Here is a 15,997-nt window from a genome sequence, read left to right on the forward strand (position 1 = left end):
TGGACGTAAAAACACATTTATGACGAACGGACAACTGGTCAGCGATGAATAATCAGTGATAGCCCATCACCAATAATAGCATCTTTCAGCGAGCTATCCATTTAATTAACCTATAAGTGTCCTCTCATGGATCGGCCCACTTGCGCCTTTACCTGTAGGAGGCCACCACTGATTCTGAGAGATAACGAGCAAAACAACAACGCAGCAAAAGCAGCCGTCAGATTCGGATCAAACGGCCGAAGAAAAAACACCCTCCCAGTTCGTGATCATCTTCTCCGATATATTAACTGATTGATTCTGATGTTCAATGAAATCAAATATATACTGCCTTCGTTTTATATAAGATTTTTTAGCCTTGCATACATTCATTCATAAAATATATATAATTTATATATGTTCATTAGTATCCATATAAATCTAGGTAATGCTAGAAAACCTTATATTACGAAACGGAAAGATAGTATCACTTAACTAACTATTAAGAGAAAGAGAGTCGGGGACTGACCCAGACCCGCATCCGAATCCTTTCCCAAATAAGAGCAAGTTCAATAGTATAACCAACTGCTGGTTATAAATTATCTATAGCTAACTTAATAGCTAATTCATACAGTAGTCATATACCACATAATTAATATCCGGTACCACCTATCATACACATATACGTTTTAAAGTCCGTGCTGTAGCTGGCTACAAATCTGTAGGCAGCTGCTTTTTTTTCTCTCTTATCATCTTAAAATACGCTTATAACTGGTTTATAGTTTGCTATTATTCATGATAAGAGAAACCTTTGGGCAGTGACGAGCTAATTACCACTCACTCCTATGATACGACTTGCAAAGACCAAAATGCCCCCCGGCGCGTCTTTTGTAGTAAAAGAAAATATTGAACATAATAAAAATAATATTAATAAAAACCCAGATCGTCCTCTCCTCTCCTCTCCCTTGCAGGGACGGCCGGCCGGCGAGCTCTCCACCCAATTCCCTTGCAGGACGGGCGTCTTCTCCCGCCGATCTCCCGCGAGCAGGGGCGCCATCGTCCGGTGAGCATCCTCATCCTCATCCTCTTTCTCATCTCTTCTGGAATCTACTCCCCCACTTGCTTCTCTTCTGGAATCTGCATCATGAACCCTAGGTACTAATACTAGTTTGTGTTTCCAAACAGCAATGCCCCACGTTAGGTCCTCCCCTGTCGGAGATCTTCCAGGATGGCCATTGTTTTCGCCTCCTAAGCTGCAGTTGCAAAAGTGTACCAAGTGTTCCAGGGAATTTTGCTCCTCAATCACCTATAGGCGCCATACTCGTGTTCACCGCCGAACTCTCCAAATTGAAAAGGTTCCTTTTTCTCTTTTTTTCGTGCTAAGACTACATTTATCAGATTCGGATAAGCTAAGTTTCATACAAAATGCTTGTGTATACATGCACCAGACCATGTCATTACAAGTTCATCCTTTCCCCAATCATATACTACCTCTCTCTTTTCTTTCTATCTAAGCTACTACCTTTAACCATTAATGATTCATTGCCATGACATAATTGTCGACATTCTGTAGGATTTCCTGAAGAATAGAGACAATATTGCTGCATTCTGGGATAAAGTAAGTTATTTCTGAATGAAATGCTTATTATACATCACTGTCTTCTATTGGGTTCAAATTTATTCACGTGGAACATACTCCAGTGCCAAATGCATTTTTTCTGTCTAGTCTCTGTCTTTTTTTTTTTAAATTCTTGACACCATCGAGTGTATCTATACTAGTCCTTTATGCATTCCAAATAACAAGTCCTTATATAGATGACAGTTAATTATGCACTAGACTTAAAACTGTTTCTCACAGCATGGAATTTATTTGTCTTGTTCTACAGCTTACGTTGGATCAAGCCAAAACAATTTTGTCCTTGGCGGATGTGGATATAGAGGTAATCATAGATTGGTATCTCCAGAAAATATGTTTAATGTCTCTGGATAAGTCTGTTGATCATAAACAGTGTTCTAATGTTGGAATGCAAATTAATTTTCAGAGTGTCACCGGTCCTTCTGTTTTAACAGCACTATCCTCATGGATGTGTAAGCCAGGGTATGCTTCATTACCGCTCGCATATGCCAGAGCTGGCAATCAACTTCTGGTAAGGTTTTTGACCCAACTTATCCCTGATCCACCATATAAACCTATTATTTGTCTCATATCAAAGCTTCATTTTACCCACTATAGGACCTAATTGAAACAATGGCTTCACGGCTACCTGTATCATCGAATGAACTATTTAGCTTGCTCGATGACGCAAGTGAGAATACGTTTCTCTGTACTAACCCAACTGCATGTATACAAAAGTTTATATTTAATGGAGAGGCTGACAAAGTTGCAACCGAGTTGAAAAATGCTGTTGCATGCACTAGTTACATGCTTGAACAAAAACTGGTAAGATTTCTTCACTACAATATGCAAAATATGGTTTGCATTTACATTCAGTTTTTATAGTGTGACTGTACATTAAACATCAGGTCGAAGCATGGTCTGCTGATAAGGCTGCTGAAGCATTGAGATGCCAGAAGTTGCTTGTGGAGGAAGAGGAAGCTGCTCAGAAAAGGTTAGTGCTTAATACCATGGATGATAGTAATTTCTAAAAGCTGTGAACCAATATTTACCAGCTTATTATTTGTATCAATGCAACATCATCTAATTCAACTTTGAGATGAAACTTACAAGGAAATTTGTGTTCTATGTACTGAAGGCAAGCTGAACTGATAGAAAGGAAACGTATGAAGAAGCTGAGGCAGAAAGAACAGAGACTGAAAGACTTCAAGGATGAGGATGTTACAGACCATTTACCTGGACCTGTGGATGGCACAACAGATTCTTGTGGAATACCAATTCTTAAGAACACTTCAGATCCGGGCCAGCTAGAAGATCCACAGTATCTTTGTTTGCCAACTCCAGTTGCTTCAGAAGATAATAGTAATTTTGTTGACTTGTCTGTACAATATGGCGTTCATGATCCAGGCCATGAAGTGAATTCAGGTGTTGTTTCAGGTCAACAAGCCTTTTCTAGACATCGTCCAGGCAGAACAGAAAACCTTGCCCACAATAACTCTGCCACTGGTTCTGCGATTGGTTCAAAGCTTCCAGGTTTAGCAAGGCATTCACACTACAGGGGTCCAAATGTCGGTACAGCATCAAATAGAAACAAAACATGGGCATGGAAAGTGCGAACTGAGATTGAAGAAAACATCCTAAAAGATGAGTTGAATATAGATGATAGGCAAGAGATTGTTCTGAACAAAAAGTCCCGTGTATTAATAGGATCCATAAGTGTTGACATTGAAGAAGGCAGGGATGATATCCAGTGTTCCAAGGAATACCCAACACCTGTTTCTCAATTAAGTATTGACAACCATCCTGTAATGAAGGTGATGCAGCCAGTTAGCCATGGAGAAGATGGAAACGGATACACTGCTCAGAATGCTCAGAATGATGTTGATGGTAATATTACTCCAGAAGCAGAGAATCATTCTTCATCTGGCGTCATGCTTGATGGAAGCAGTTGTTCAAGCTGCGTCAACCCAGGGTTGATGGAGGGTGGAGGCTTACTAGGCGCCATATTTTCCAGTAAAGAAGCAGCTGCATTTCTTTCTCAAAGTAATTATCTTACTGGTTCTTCCACTTCTTTTAGTTTGCTACTGGTTGTTCATCTTTTTTTTTTTGATCGCTAGTGGTTGTTCCACTTCCTTATTTTCCATTTGATGCATCACTACCAATTGTTCCACTTGCATACCATAAAAGCGTGGCCAAACTTATTACCTATATATTTCCCCAACTAGATTTAGTGTCTTATAAATAGTGCCTAGTTATTAAAAACAGTGCTTCATTTGTGATGACTGAGTCTGAAAACCAGAGGAATCCATCCGAATGAGAATTATTTTACGCAAGATTATTCGGTTCCTTGTACAAAAGGCAAATGGACATGCCAATCCTTGTGTATTAATTATGTGCTGGTGTTACAATCATATAGACGGAGTAGAAACATTTTGGTGATTCATCCTTAATCAGCTGGAATCATGCTCATAATGTTCATGTTTGTTTTATGTAGGATGGAAGGAAGCAATTACCGCAGACCATGTGAAGGTGGTTCTGTGTCCTGAAGGCTGAAGTGGCATGGGTTTAGCAAAGCGTTGACTTGTCATCAATCAATCCGTTAAGAGTTAACATTGAAGCTGGCAGAGGGGTTCCATGTGTGTGTTTAAGTTATAGTGGGAAATCAAGTGGTGAATTTTGTTAGATGGGCAAGCAATTTTTAGCTGCCTCCCTTTTGGTTACGTTTGTTTTTGTAGTGTATTACATGATAAGCCGGGGTGCATGAACATCGAATTCGATTTTTTTTCCATTTTTGTGGCGAAGGAAGTCAATGTTTGTGGTGGTTTTGGTTTAATTTGCTAATAATTAATCTGAGCTTGGATGATGGATGGATCATGAAGGTAGCCAAAAAGGAAAAAAAAAAAAAGAAATCTTCTCCACTAGTCCACTCTCTACTAGTACTAGTACTCGGAGGAGTAGAATAGAGAAGGCGAAGGAAGGAAGGAAGATGATGTCGTGGGTGTCGTTGTGGCGGAGGGGGGCCTCGGGCTTCTCCTGGTCCTCCACCGCCGAGGAGGTCACCGCCGGCCTCTCCGCCGCAGGCCTCACCGCCGTCGTCACCGGCGCCTCCAGCGGCATCGGCGCCGAGACGGCGCGCGTCCTCGCCCTCCGCGGGGCCCACGTCGTCATGGCCGTCCGGAACCTGGCCGCCGCGCAGGCCGTGCGCGACGCCATCCTCGCCGACGCGCCCGCCGCCACCACCCTGGACCTCATGGAGCTCGACCTCTCCTCCATGGACTCCGTCCGCGCCTTCGCCTCCGACTTCGCCGCCAAGGGTCTCCCCCTCAACATCCTCATGTACTACTACTGCTACTTCTTCTTCTTCTTCTTCTTCTTTGAATGCTAATTATTACTTACTGGAGTATACATTCCCATTCGGTCCCCCTCTGAGGCTCTGACCCTCTCACTCTCTCTCTCTGCTGCCACCCGCGCCTGTACTTCAGTTGCTGCTTCTTTTATGACAAGTGTTTAGTAACATTAAATTCTTCTGTATCTCTATTGCATCGCATACCCTAGGCTAAGACATGCATGTCCTTCAAGATTTCAGGCATGTCTTCAAGTATGGTTAGTCGATTTCATTGGAGTCAGTTTCACCTCTCGGGGGCTTTTGCCCCTGGATATGCTTTACTATCATAATTCATACATACTAGTGAAGTGCATTATGGACATATGAGTAGGGTGCTTTATTATTCCTAGTAAGGCCATATGGATCTTCTCTTTTTACTGTCAACAACTTTGTTCTATCATGTTAAGTACAATTTTCATGTGAGTTGCAGTTTCTCGTTCGTAGCATGCTTTATATGCGTATTTGTGTAATTGTGTTTTATTACTTTAGTGCTAAGTTTTTTCCCCTGCATCCATTGGATATCCTCATCTCTATCATTATTTTTATCTTGCTACCGTTCATTATGCTACTATGGTAACACAATCCCTTCCAAATTGATACACTACAAATCCTCACTAGTAGTACTAATAAGTCTATGGCTTTCATGCATATTTAGTTGCACACTTGTTAAAATGCTTACTTCTATACCTCATCGCCCTTTCGCTTCTGTTTGCAGCAATAATGCTGGGGTGATGGCAACTCCTTTCTCTCTCTCAAAGGATGGTATTGAGTTGCAATTTGCAACGAACCATGTTGGTATGAACTATGAACTTCATATACCGGTTACACTGATTTAAAAGCTTCTTATGAATGCAAATGCTTTCTCCAATTGTATTCTTTAAGACATATTGAAGGCTTTTCATCAATCTAATTTTCAAAGGTGCTTAAGTTTAACTTCAATATAAAATATTGCAATATAATTAGTCAAGTCTAGGTCAACAGTCTGACGTGGTTTTCTACTTCACCTATTCCTCAAAGTTCTAATTCATTATGATATACTTTTACATATTCCAATGTGTTAAAATGTTTCTACATTTTTCAGGTCACTTTCTTTTGACACATCTTCTCTTGGAGAAAATGAAAAAGACTTCTCGTGAATCAAATGTGGAAGGAAGAATTGTTAACGTTTCATCCGAGGGGCACAGGTTCGCATATCGGGAAGGCATCCGTTTTGCCAAGATAAATGATGAGTCAGAGTATGCAGCTTTTGTGCAGCTGTATATTTTCCTTTGTTAGCCTTGTTTCAAATGTACTAATTTATGGTTCAATCTTGTGTTGTACAGGTACAACACCATTGGAGCATATGGGCAGTCCAAGCTTGCAAACATTTTGCATGCCAATGAACTTACTAGGAGATTTAAGGTAAGCATTGTTCTGTGGAAGTATTCGGTTTGAACAAGTTGTCGGTCATAGATTTTCCAGTGCAACAATATATATTATCTTGCTAATTGCTATGTATCATTTGGAGTCTTTAGGTTGAGGATATTAGTGTGTAGTCCAGCATGGGTATTGTTCTGGCAAGCAACATCAATAAACTCTGTGTCTAGTAATTGGCAGCCAAACTTATAAAAAATGCATCAATTAGCTGTCTGCTTCACTGTTGATCAAGAAACATGCTTCTTTTTATTGCTTTCTTTTAGCTGGGTCTAATACAATCTGGGTAAATCTACATCCCACCGATAGAGAACAGTATGTTTCAGGTTTTTTCCTATTGTAGTCTTTATTACAGGTGTTATCCTTTTTGAATTTTTATATATCCATTGTTTTGTTTTGTTTTGTATTAACTGCTATTATTGGATTAACAGGATGAGGGTGTTAACATCACTGCAAATTCTCTTCACCCTGGTTCAATCATCACGAACCTTCTTCGTCACCACAGTATCCTAGATGGTAAAATAAACTTGAATTGAACTCCGGAGCAGATATTTATAGTGCTCCTGCTTTTGTAAGCCAAATGACAAAAAAACTGAAGGGACTAGTCACTTAGGGAATCAAGAAATCATTGAACTCAGATGATTTTATAAAACAAAGTACTTGAAAATCCATGTCACTTACCACACCATAAAAATTAACAGCGTTTAACTGATTTCATGAATGTTTTATTTATTATATGCAGTTCTTCATCGGACACTTGGCAAATTGGTGCTTAAAAATGCTCAGCAGGTACGGTTTTGTACCTTGTGGCTTTCTCCCCATTCTACGTTTTATATGTGGTTAAATCAATAGCATGGAAACCTGTCATAGAAATCAATAGCATTTCAATACGTATGACCTCTAATTGCTACTGTACTAGTATCAGCAGTTTAGTTTAGTACTACCCTGTTTCATATTGTAAGACTTTCTAGCCTTGTCTAAATTTATTCATTGATAAATATATATAATTTATATATGTGTTTAGATTCATTAGCATTCATATAAATCTAGCAATACTAGGAAATCTTACATTGTGAAACCGAGGGAGTATATATATATATAAATAACAGATAGGTAAAGCCAAATCTGTGTTGAGCCCTGGAGTAGAGAGCATTACAGGATGGTGATGTTGTGCTTGTCCTGACATAGTTAACTATCTAGATAGATAGATATGCGGAGGTTGTGTTGTTTTATTAATGGCTAGGAGGGGAGCATCGTGGTGATATGTTGGGTTGTTTGTGTTAAAAATGAACAGGGGGCGGCCACCACATGCTATGCCGCGCTGCATCCACAGGTGAAGGGCGTGTCCGGCAAGTACTTTTGCGACAGTAATGTTTACGAGGCGAGTGAGAAAGGGAAGGACATGGAGCTGGCCAAGAGGCTGTGGGAATACAGCATCGAGCTCATCACCTGATTCATGATGTCTGCAGTTGGCCATTGAGGTTTCGTAGATGGCATATGGCTTGGATTGTGCGTGCGTGAAACAAGAAGATAGCATCATCATCATCATCATCACCATCACCATCACCATAATCATAATAAGTAGTACTAGTGGAGTAATATACTACTACTAGTATATATATGCTGCCTGTTGTTTCCTTGAAAATACTAAGTAAATGTGATATGCCTGTTATGCATATATATGATATATGCAATTGTTCACCATCTCTTGGTGTGATCATCCATCCTGGTCCTGGGGCTTCATCTCAGATCATCCACGCTAGTAAGAGGAAGAAGAAGATCGGACGGCAGAGGTGGTATCCCAGGGGCACGGAGTGGCTGCTGCCTTGTTACGTGGACAAAAGCGCGCCGTCCAGATCCAGCGGCGATGCCGACGTGGCTGCCTGCTGTTTGGTATTTTTCGCGCTTTGGCAACAGAAACAGCCAAGCAAGTAAAAAAGGCAGAGAGAGAAAGAGAGGCTACACTACACTACACTAGAGTTGCTGCCGTTTGCTTATCCACACCACACGTCCTCCTCTCCTCTCCTCTCGTCTCGTCTTCTCTCCTCTTCTGCCCCCAATCTCCTCCTCCTCCTCCATCCTTTGCGAATTGAGATGGCAGACCTCACTGCGTAAGCAAGATCCTTCCTATCTACTGTATCCTATGCAGCATAGGGGCAGCAGTGGGTGAGGAGGAAGGAGATCGATCCCTTGTGCTTCTTCTCGCCATGGCTATGGGAGCCGTGCTCTCCAGCAGGACCTTCGCCTCTCCTCCCTCCTCGGCCTCAGCCTCAGCCTCAGGTAACCCTCCCCCACCTCCACCTTTACGCTTTCTTTTCCTTTCCCCTGCGCTCCCCTCCCCTTTTCGAATGAGAGTCTGCGCCACACTTCTTTTCTTTTCTTGGGGATTCTATTTAGGGACCTTCACTTCGCTGCATGCCCGCTACTATGGTCCAAGTACACCATTTAGTTCAGTTTCCTGACATATAGATGCCCCTGACAAGGTCTATGATTCTAACAATTAACACACTTCCTTTTTATTACATAGAAGAATTTGCACGCCTATTGGCTTCAATTCATTGTAACATTACAACCTCCATCACCTGCACTCACAATTTCATCTAAAGGAAGCCCCCCTTTGATTTCAAGGAAAAACATAGAAAATTTTCCTATATGATCCCTTGAAACAAAGATTAGATCCCTATTGAATCCTGTAAAAATTCCTATCTGATGTCTTATTCCATGCAAGTTTTGGAGGAATTTTAACATTAGGTCCAATGTCATGCAAAATTTCCGTCAAGTCTATCTCTTTCAGGGTCAGTCCTGATTTTTCAGGGGCCCAACGCTGGATAAAAATTAGGCCCCTAAAAAAATTATGGAGTATCAATTTCAAATTAGTTTAAGTTCCAGGTTTGTCATAAGTCAAACATTTCTCTAACAATAATTACTAGAATAACGTAAATTATACATTATAGAAGTATTTGTCACAGTGAATCTAAAAACATAAATCTTATGATGATAAACTACAGCAAAATGTAGAAATTGATGATTCAAGACACAGATGTTTGATTCAGAAAAAAAAACATAGAATGACAAATAATTTATAACGAGAGGGAGCATATGACTTCACTTTTTATTTCAATTATTAAGCTGCTAATGCTCTTTCCAGTCATCAACCTTTGATGTTTATGACAATATTCGGCCAAACTTTTAAATTATGGCTATCAATAATTTCTCAAAATTTTAATTTAAAAGTAAAATAACTTGTATACACTGATTTGCCTCGAAAAGGGCAAACATAATATCATAAATTTATTTGTTTTTATAAACTTCTTCCAATGTAAAGTTGATGGTAATTTTTGAAGTTCGATTGAATCTTGACCTGAAGGTCAAATATTTACAACCGGATTGAGTATTTATTAGATTGTGGAAGCATAAAATATCAAGTAAATTTCAACTAACAATTTAATTTCCTATTAATGTTACCACAATTCTAAAAAATTTAAGATGTTGCTGCATAAAGAAAAATGCTAGAAGAGCTCTCCACCATAACGGAGACAACAATTTCTAGTACTATGAGTTAATGAATAGAGAATCATTAATAATGGTGTCAACAATTTTTTAAGCATTTGTGGGCACATAATCAATGGCATCCATTTATCCAGTAATTGTAGCACTAAAATTATTGATAATTGTCTTGGGGATAGAGCCATGCATGCTGGTTGGACCAATCAATGTAGCGACTTTGCTTCCATAGCCAAGTCTAAAAAAAGTTGTTTGTTGCCTGACACACAATGCAGTACACAACTAACAACGGAAGACATCTAATTGCACGCTAAGGCTATTCTCAGTGATTTCTTTCATTTCACAGTTTCCAAGTATGGCACGTCAGCGTTCTAGTTTTGTTCTGTGAAATGAAAGGGCATCTCTCGGTGGTCTCTTTTATTCCACAGTTTCATAGACTTAATAGATCATTAAATTCCTGCACGAGAGTAATTGCTGCATGAGAGAAAAATAGGAGGTAGACCCCGCATGGGATCTAGATGAAAGAAAGTTTTGGCATCAATGGACTTTCATTTGGCTTTCATTTACTTGGAAACAACACCATGAGCCTTTCACTAGGATAAAAGGGTTCTCTTCTCTTTTCTAATTAAATTATTGCCATGTCATCAAAAAATCTGATGTAGTTTCTAATTAATGCAAATGAAAGGACCATTGAGAATGGCCTAAGTATGCAAGGCCAGGGGCTCTAGCCTTGGCAGGGCCCAGAGCGGTCACACCGCTCACCCTGCCCCAGGGCCAGGCCTGATCTCTTTCCTCAAATTCCGGTGTTTATCCTGCAGTCCAATCAAGTGATCATTCCTGTGTTTTTCAATTACCTGTTTTACACTTGTATTCCCGTCAAAATTCCTACATTTTCTCTATTCCTATGTTTTCCCAATTGTACGATTCAAAGGGGCCCTATTAGCGTGAATTTTCCATTCAGGGGCCATTTACAGGATTCTCCTGTTGGTTTTACAGGAAAGCAGCATGAGATGAAATACCGTACATCACCACAAAACAAGCGTACCTGTTCCTCAGCTCCCGGAGATAAATTTAGCCGACTCATTGCTCGGATCACCCTTTTCCAAGTCCGTAATATTTCCAAGAGCTCTGCACTGGAAAGATTGCAACTTTCTGGTCAATTCCACCAGCCTGTGCTTGACCCTTCTAGAGATTACTTGACCAGGAGGTTTTACAATGCAAGCCTCAAGAGGCGGCGGGTTGAGTGCTTTGTGTCTTCAGACCCAATAAACACTGGCTGGCTAAAACCAAGGAGGTGGGAAAACTTCACTAGTTTGGAGACTGCTTGTGCCCATCCAGAGTACAAAATACCAGGAAGAACACGCGCTGACTGTAAAGCAGAGCAATATGAGATAACAGGATCACCATTGAGCCCTTCTGATGCCCCCGCTGAGGCAGTTCTTATTGGAGATACAAACGAGATTTCTCCCTGGTGGCAGCAGTTCCCAAAGCGCTGGACTGTCGTTCTCTTGTGCTTCTTTGCGTTCCTTCTTTGCAACATGGACCGTGTGAGTTGTCATTTTTACTCCATATATATCTGATAAGAACTTTTTTTTTGCTTGAGTTAAGGTCATTACTCATTACTCTCCTTTTGTTTTCTCTACTACCTTCTACCAGGTTAATATGAGTATCGCGATCCTTCCAATGTCATCAGAATTCGGATGGAGTCCAGCAACTGTAGGCCTAATACAGTCATCGTTCTTTTGGGGTTATCTTCTTACGCAGGTGCATTACTATTGTTGTACGCCAGTGCTTTTTTGTGCGTTACATTTGATGTTCTTACATTGTGAGGACTAATATTTCATACTAAATTGCAGATCCTTGGAGGTATATGGGCCGACAGGTTTGGTGGTAAGATAGTGCTAGGATTTGGGGTTGTATGGTGGTCAATTGCAACAATTCTTACACCCATTGCTGCAAAGATTGGGCTTCCATGCCTACTTGTCATGCGGGCTTTCATGGGGATAGGAGAGGTAAATATCTGTGCCTCTCTACATTATAAATTCATGCTGCCATTATCATCAGTTGGGTTGTTCACAAAAACATGTCTCATAATAGTCCAGACAATGGTTCCCCCGATATTTGGTTTGATGAGTAAATGCAAAGCAGTGAAGGTAGAAATTCTTTATGATGATGGAGCACTTACTCAGTACTCACAAAAACAATCCACCTGTCTCACACTTCTCCAAATTAAGCAAAAATAAGCTATTGAAATAACTTGTTACTGGTCAATACCACTCAGTTTGCTTTCATGGCGCTTTTGGTGTCAAGTGTTAGAAAATAAGATTTATACACTGTAAGGTTTTCTTTCCTTTATGTGATTAGTTTTGTTATATTATGGTTTGACAGGGCGTTGCCATGCCAGCCATGAACAACATACTCTCCAAATGGGTCCCAGTTTCAGAGAGAAGCAGATCTCTTGCATTAGTGTACAGTGGAATGTACCTTGGCTCAGTGACTGGCCTAGCCTTTTCACCTCTCTTGATCAGCAGATTCGGTTGGCCTTCTGTTTTTTATGCATTCGGGTCCCTTGGAAGCATCTGGTTTGCACTTTGGCAAAGAAAGGTAAGACAAATCGATTCACACACTAGCTTCTAACCTAATATTTTCTTTTGAATCCATTTCAATTTATTATGTTAACCATAACTACTGGTATGCCTGGAAATTGGACTAACTATCATGTTTGTCCACCTTTAATTAGGCACACAGCTCCCCGAGTGAAGATCCAGAACTAACTAAAGCCGAAAAGAGGTATATTTTAGGTGGCAGCACCTTGAGAGAGCCTGTCACCTCCATACCATGGAAGCTGATTCTATCAAAGCCTCCAGTTTGGGCTCTTATAATATCACATTTTTGCCACAATTGGGGAACCTTCATTCTTCTGACATGGATGCCTACATACTACAACCAGGTTATTATAATTATGCATTGCTCATATCAGACTGGTACCATATCCTGTTGGTGGTTGTACTCACCAGATGCTCTTATCCAGGTTCTTAAGTTCAATCTTACTGAATCTGGGCTTTTATGTGTCTTGCCGTGGTTGACAATGGCTGTATTTGCTAATATTGGTGGCTGGATTGCTGACACTCTTGTTGAGAGGGGGTTTTCCATAACGAATGTTCGTAAGGTAAAATTCTTCAGTAATCATTGTTTCCTGTATGAACTTCTGGGAATAGTTGTGCTGAGCTTTTGTTATTGACATACTTTTGAAATGTATTTTACAGATCATGCAATCGATTGGTTTCCTTGGACCAGCCATATTCTTGACACTGCTGAGCAAAGTCCAAACCCCAGCCATGGCTGTATTGTGTATGGCATGCAGTCAGGTTTGTATGCTTCTGGAAAGCCATTCATATGGATTTAGCTGCTGAACCATCTATCGCCTATTGTCTAGTAATGCTTGTTGATCTTGATGTCCAATTGCTTTTGCAGGGGAGTGATGCTTTTTCACAGTCTGGGCTGTATTCAAATCACCAAGACATAGGGCCACGTTACGCAGTAATGCTCTCATATAGATTGTCGCTGCTTCAATATTCCCTAGTTCACACTGTAAATTATAATGATACTGCTAGCTGTATTAATGTTAGTTTGTGTCTTTTTAGCTTTGATCCATCATATAAGTACATCTAACTGTACAATGTGACAAAAATATGTAGGGGGTACTTCTTGGGATGTCAAACACTGCTGGCGTGCTTGCAGGAGTTTTTGGTACTGCTGCCACTGGCTACATTCTTCAGAAAGGTAGGAATATTGCAAAAACATGGTAGGCTCTAGAAATGTCAAACAAGACAGACCATATTTTAGAAGTCCAAATTTCATTTTTCATTCTCGTGGAATATGCATTAGTATGTCTTTTATGCTAACTTCTCTTTACCTTTTTATTGGAGTGCCAGGTTCTTGGGATAGTGTGTTTAAGGTGGCTGTCGTGCTGTACATAGTAGGGACAGTGGTGTGGAACGTGTTTTCAACTGGCGAGAAAGTTATTGAATGAGCTGTAGATGCTCTTATACGCTGCTATACCAAAAATATAGCTGATTTTGCTGATGTTTTAATTGTGGTACGAGAAGAAAGCCTCTCTTTTAGACAGGGAGATAAAGCTGATCGAAACCTTCCATTTTAGCAAGAGAAATATAACTGCATTTGGCGATTGGGTCACTGAAGGAATGAAGAGCAAACTGAAGCATTGCAACGGATTGGTCTGTGAACTGAAACTTGGAGCCATTGAATTACCTTATGCTGAACGCAGCTGCACCAAGGAAGCGTCAGTCTTTGCAGCAAGCTTTGTTTCTGAACCAGCTCCTGCCCAACTTCATCGCCTTCTTTTGTTTTGAAATATTGATTAGTGAACAAGCTAGCTTGCTCCCGGAAGGAGCTAGAGCTACTACCAAACTCTCGTGTATTATGAGAGCATTTTGGGAGATTATGCCGTTTTTTTGTTAGTAATATGCGACTCTCCTCCTTTTATTTTGCATAATCATATCGCATGACTATGCTTGCGCTGAATCATCCTATGCGACTTGTTGCTGTTGGTGGCGAAAACTACTGAATTGTTCTTTTTATTGGTTTCTGACGAGCTGTTGAGTAACGGTTTCCAGTTTCAGCATAGAGTTAGTGATACTACTTGTGTACATAACAAAATCCACAGATAAATGGTTTTAACTTCTACAAAAGAAATTTGTGGATAAAAAATTATATGTGTGGTCATAATAATTCAAAAATAAATGCTGTAAAATATACTACAATATAACCATAAAATCAACTCTAAAATTAAATTTTAAAAATTAAATATTGTCTTATAAGTAGAAGCAAAAAATGAAATGATGTGAGCTTAAGAAGTATTTGGATTCTCACAATACGGTAAGGGAAGCTCAAAATCCCTGGTGTGTGAACAGAAAGTAAGGAAATAATGATATTGCGTCTATCAAGACGTCGCTATGTTGCCATCCAACAATAAAGATCGTCTTTTTTTAGTGATAGTAGGTAGGAGAAGTATTTTTATGCTGGCTTCTAGTCTGCAGCTGTAAGCTAAGAAGTATAATAATAATAATTTCTTTTACATTGTTTTTCTTTTAAGAAATGCATGATTTTTTTACCTTTTTGTGCATTGCAAAGAAGCATGTTTAGTGACATGTGACGAGCATTATTCTTTACAGAACTTTATTAATACAGTATGAGAATTGTTCTTCATTATCTTTTTTTTTAAAAAAATAAACTTTTGAACGAGAGCAAAGTTACAAACATATCTGCTTCATCAACTCCCTATACAGATGGTTTGTGGGTGGGGGTGGGGGAATGCTCAACATAAGTGTTCATATGTTTGAGAAAGTGGAGAGTTAACATACATACGAACTGTTATTTTTATGAGGTTAATATACCTAGGAGCGTATATTTGAATTTATGTTAATTATTTGTTTTAATAAAAAAATACAAACCAGCAGAACTCCCATAGTTTGTTATAGGAACTAAAAGGAAATTACATGGTATTACATGTTCACGTGAAGAAAATTAATATGACTGCATAGCTGTAAAATCAGACGAAGCACAATAGTTAGAACTTTGATTTTAATAGCTGTATTTTTTTGTTTTAATAGTAACTGTATGCAGACCTTTTTATTTTTACTTATCTACTTAATAATCGTGGAAAGAGATGAGATAATGATACATGGGAGCATAAATCTTTAAACTTATGGTAAAATCAAATCGTAGAGTTCAAAGTTAAATACAACTACCCACTTATCTTTTGTCGAATAAAAAGTCAATTCTACTACTCTTTTTCTTTAAACTCTACTTTTAAAGACTACGGTTGAGAAATCACATATCATTGATGAGGATAATTCTAACATATTCTCTGTAATTTTATAGTGATATAGACCATACTTAAAATATCTTTTAAAAATCAAAATAAAGTAAATAATAACTATGTAATTTGTAAAACAAGACGAGTTAAACGTAATTATAGAAGTAAATTACGACAGACATTGAAAAAAAGAAGAAGATAGAGATAATAAGTTGTACTAGGGCATTTTTAATGGACGATATGATTACACTCATACGGACCTTGT

At 39.4% G+C, this 15,997-nt stretch overlaps 2 protein-coding genes across 2 annotated transcripts; both read left to right on the forward strand.

The window, feature by feature from the left end:
* Positions 1–923: 923 nt before the first annotated feature.
* On the forward strand, positions 924–8,089 carry LOC102709675. Its single transcript, XM_040527365.1, has 16 exons — positions 924–1,039; positions 1,162–1,331; positions 1,550–1,594; positions 1,863–1,916; positions 2,019–2,123; positions 2,210–2,416; positions 2,500–2,585; positions 2,730–3,634; positions 4,086–4,120; positions 4,464–4,927; positions 5,692–5,771; positions 6,058–6,211; positions 6,299–6,377; positions 6,821–6,905; positions 7,132–7,178; positions 7,684–8,089. The coding sequence occupies exons 2-16, from the start codon at positions 1,164–1,166 to the stop codon at positions 7,840–7,842; spliced, it is 2,673 nt and encodes an 890-aa protein (XP_040383299.1). The 5' UTR covers positions 924–1,039; positions 1,162–1,163; the 3' UTR covers positions 7,843–8,089.
* Positions 8,090–8,293: 204 nt separating this feature from the next.
* LOC102710236 (probable anion transporter 4, chloroplastic) lies at positions 8,294–14,380 on the forward strand. The gene is made up of 11 exons (XM_006660944.3): positions 8,294–8,669; positions 10,890–11,440; positions 11,550–11,657; positions 11,750–11,905; positions 12,282–12,497; positions 12,634–12,843; positions 12,925–13,062; positions 13,160–13,261; positions 13,368–13,433; positions 13,592–13,676; positions 13,829–14,380. The coding sequence occupies exons 1-11, from the start codon at positions 8,597–8,599 to the stop codon at positions 13,924–13,926; spliced, it is 1,803 nt and encodes a 600-aa protein (XP_006661007.1). The 5' UTR covers positions 8,294–8,596; the 3' UTR covers positions 13,927–14,380.
* Positions 14,381–15,997: the final 1,617 nt, after the last annotated feature.

The sequence above is a fragment of the Oryza brachyantha genome, chromosome 9, assembly GCF_000231095.2.
Source record: "Oryza brachyantha chromosome 9, ObraRS2, whole genome shotgun sequence".
Lineage (NCBI taxonomy): Eukaryota > Viridiplantae > Streptophyta > Magnoliopsida > Poales > Poaceae > Oryza > Oryza brachyantha.

Coding starts and splice junctions, on each gene's coding strand:
- LOC102710236 (XM_006660944.3), top strand. CDS start 8,597: ATGGCTATGGGAGCCGTGCTCTCCAGCAGGACCTTCGCCTCTCCTCCC. Junction 8,670..10,889: donor GGCCTCAGCCTCAGCCTCAG/GTAACCCTCCCC, acceptor TTGGTTTTACAG/GAAAGCAGCATGAGATGAAA. Junction 12,844..12,924: donor TGCCTACATACTACAACCAG/GTTATTATAATT, acceptor GCTCTTATCCAG/GTTCTTAAGTTCAATCTTAC.
- LOC102709675 (XM_040527365.1), top strand. CDS start 1,164: ATGCCCCACGTTAGGTCCTCCCCTGTCGGAGATCTTCCAGGATGGCCA. Junction 1,917..2,018: donor TGGCGGATGTGGATATAGAG/GTAATCATAGAT, acceptor ATTAATTTTCAG/AGTGTCACCGGTCCTTCTGT. Junction 4,121..4,463: donor TTACCGCAGACCATGTGAAG/GTGGTTCTGTGT, acceptor TGATGGATGGAT/CATGAAGGTAGCCAAAAAGG.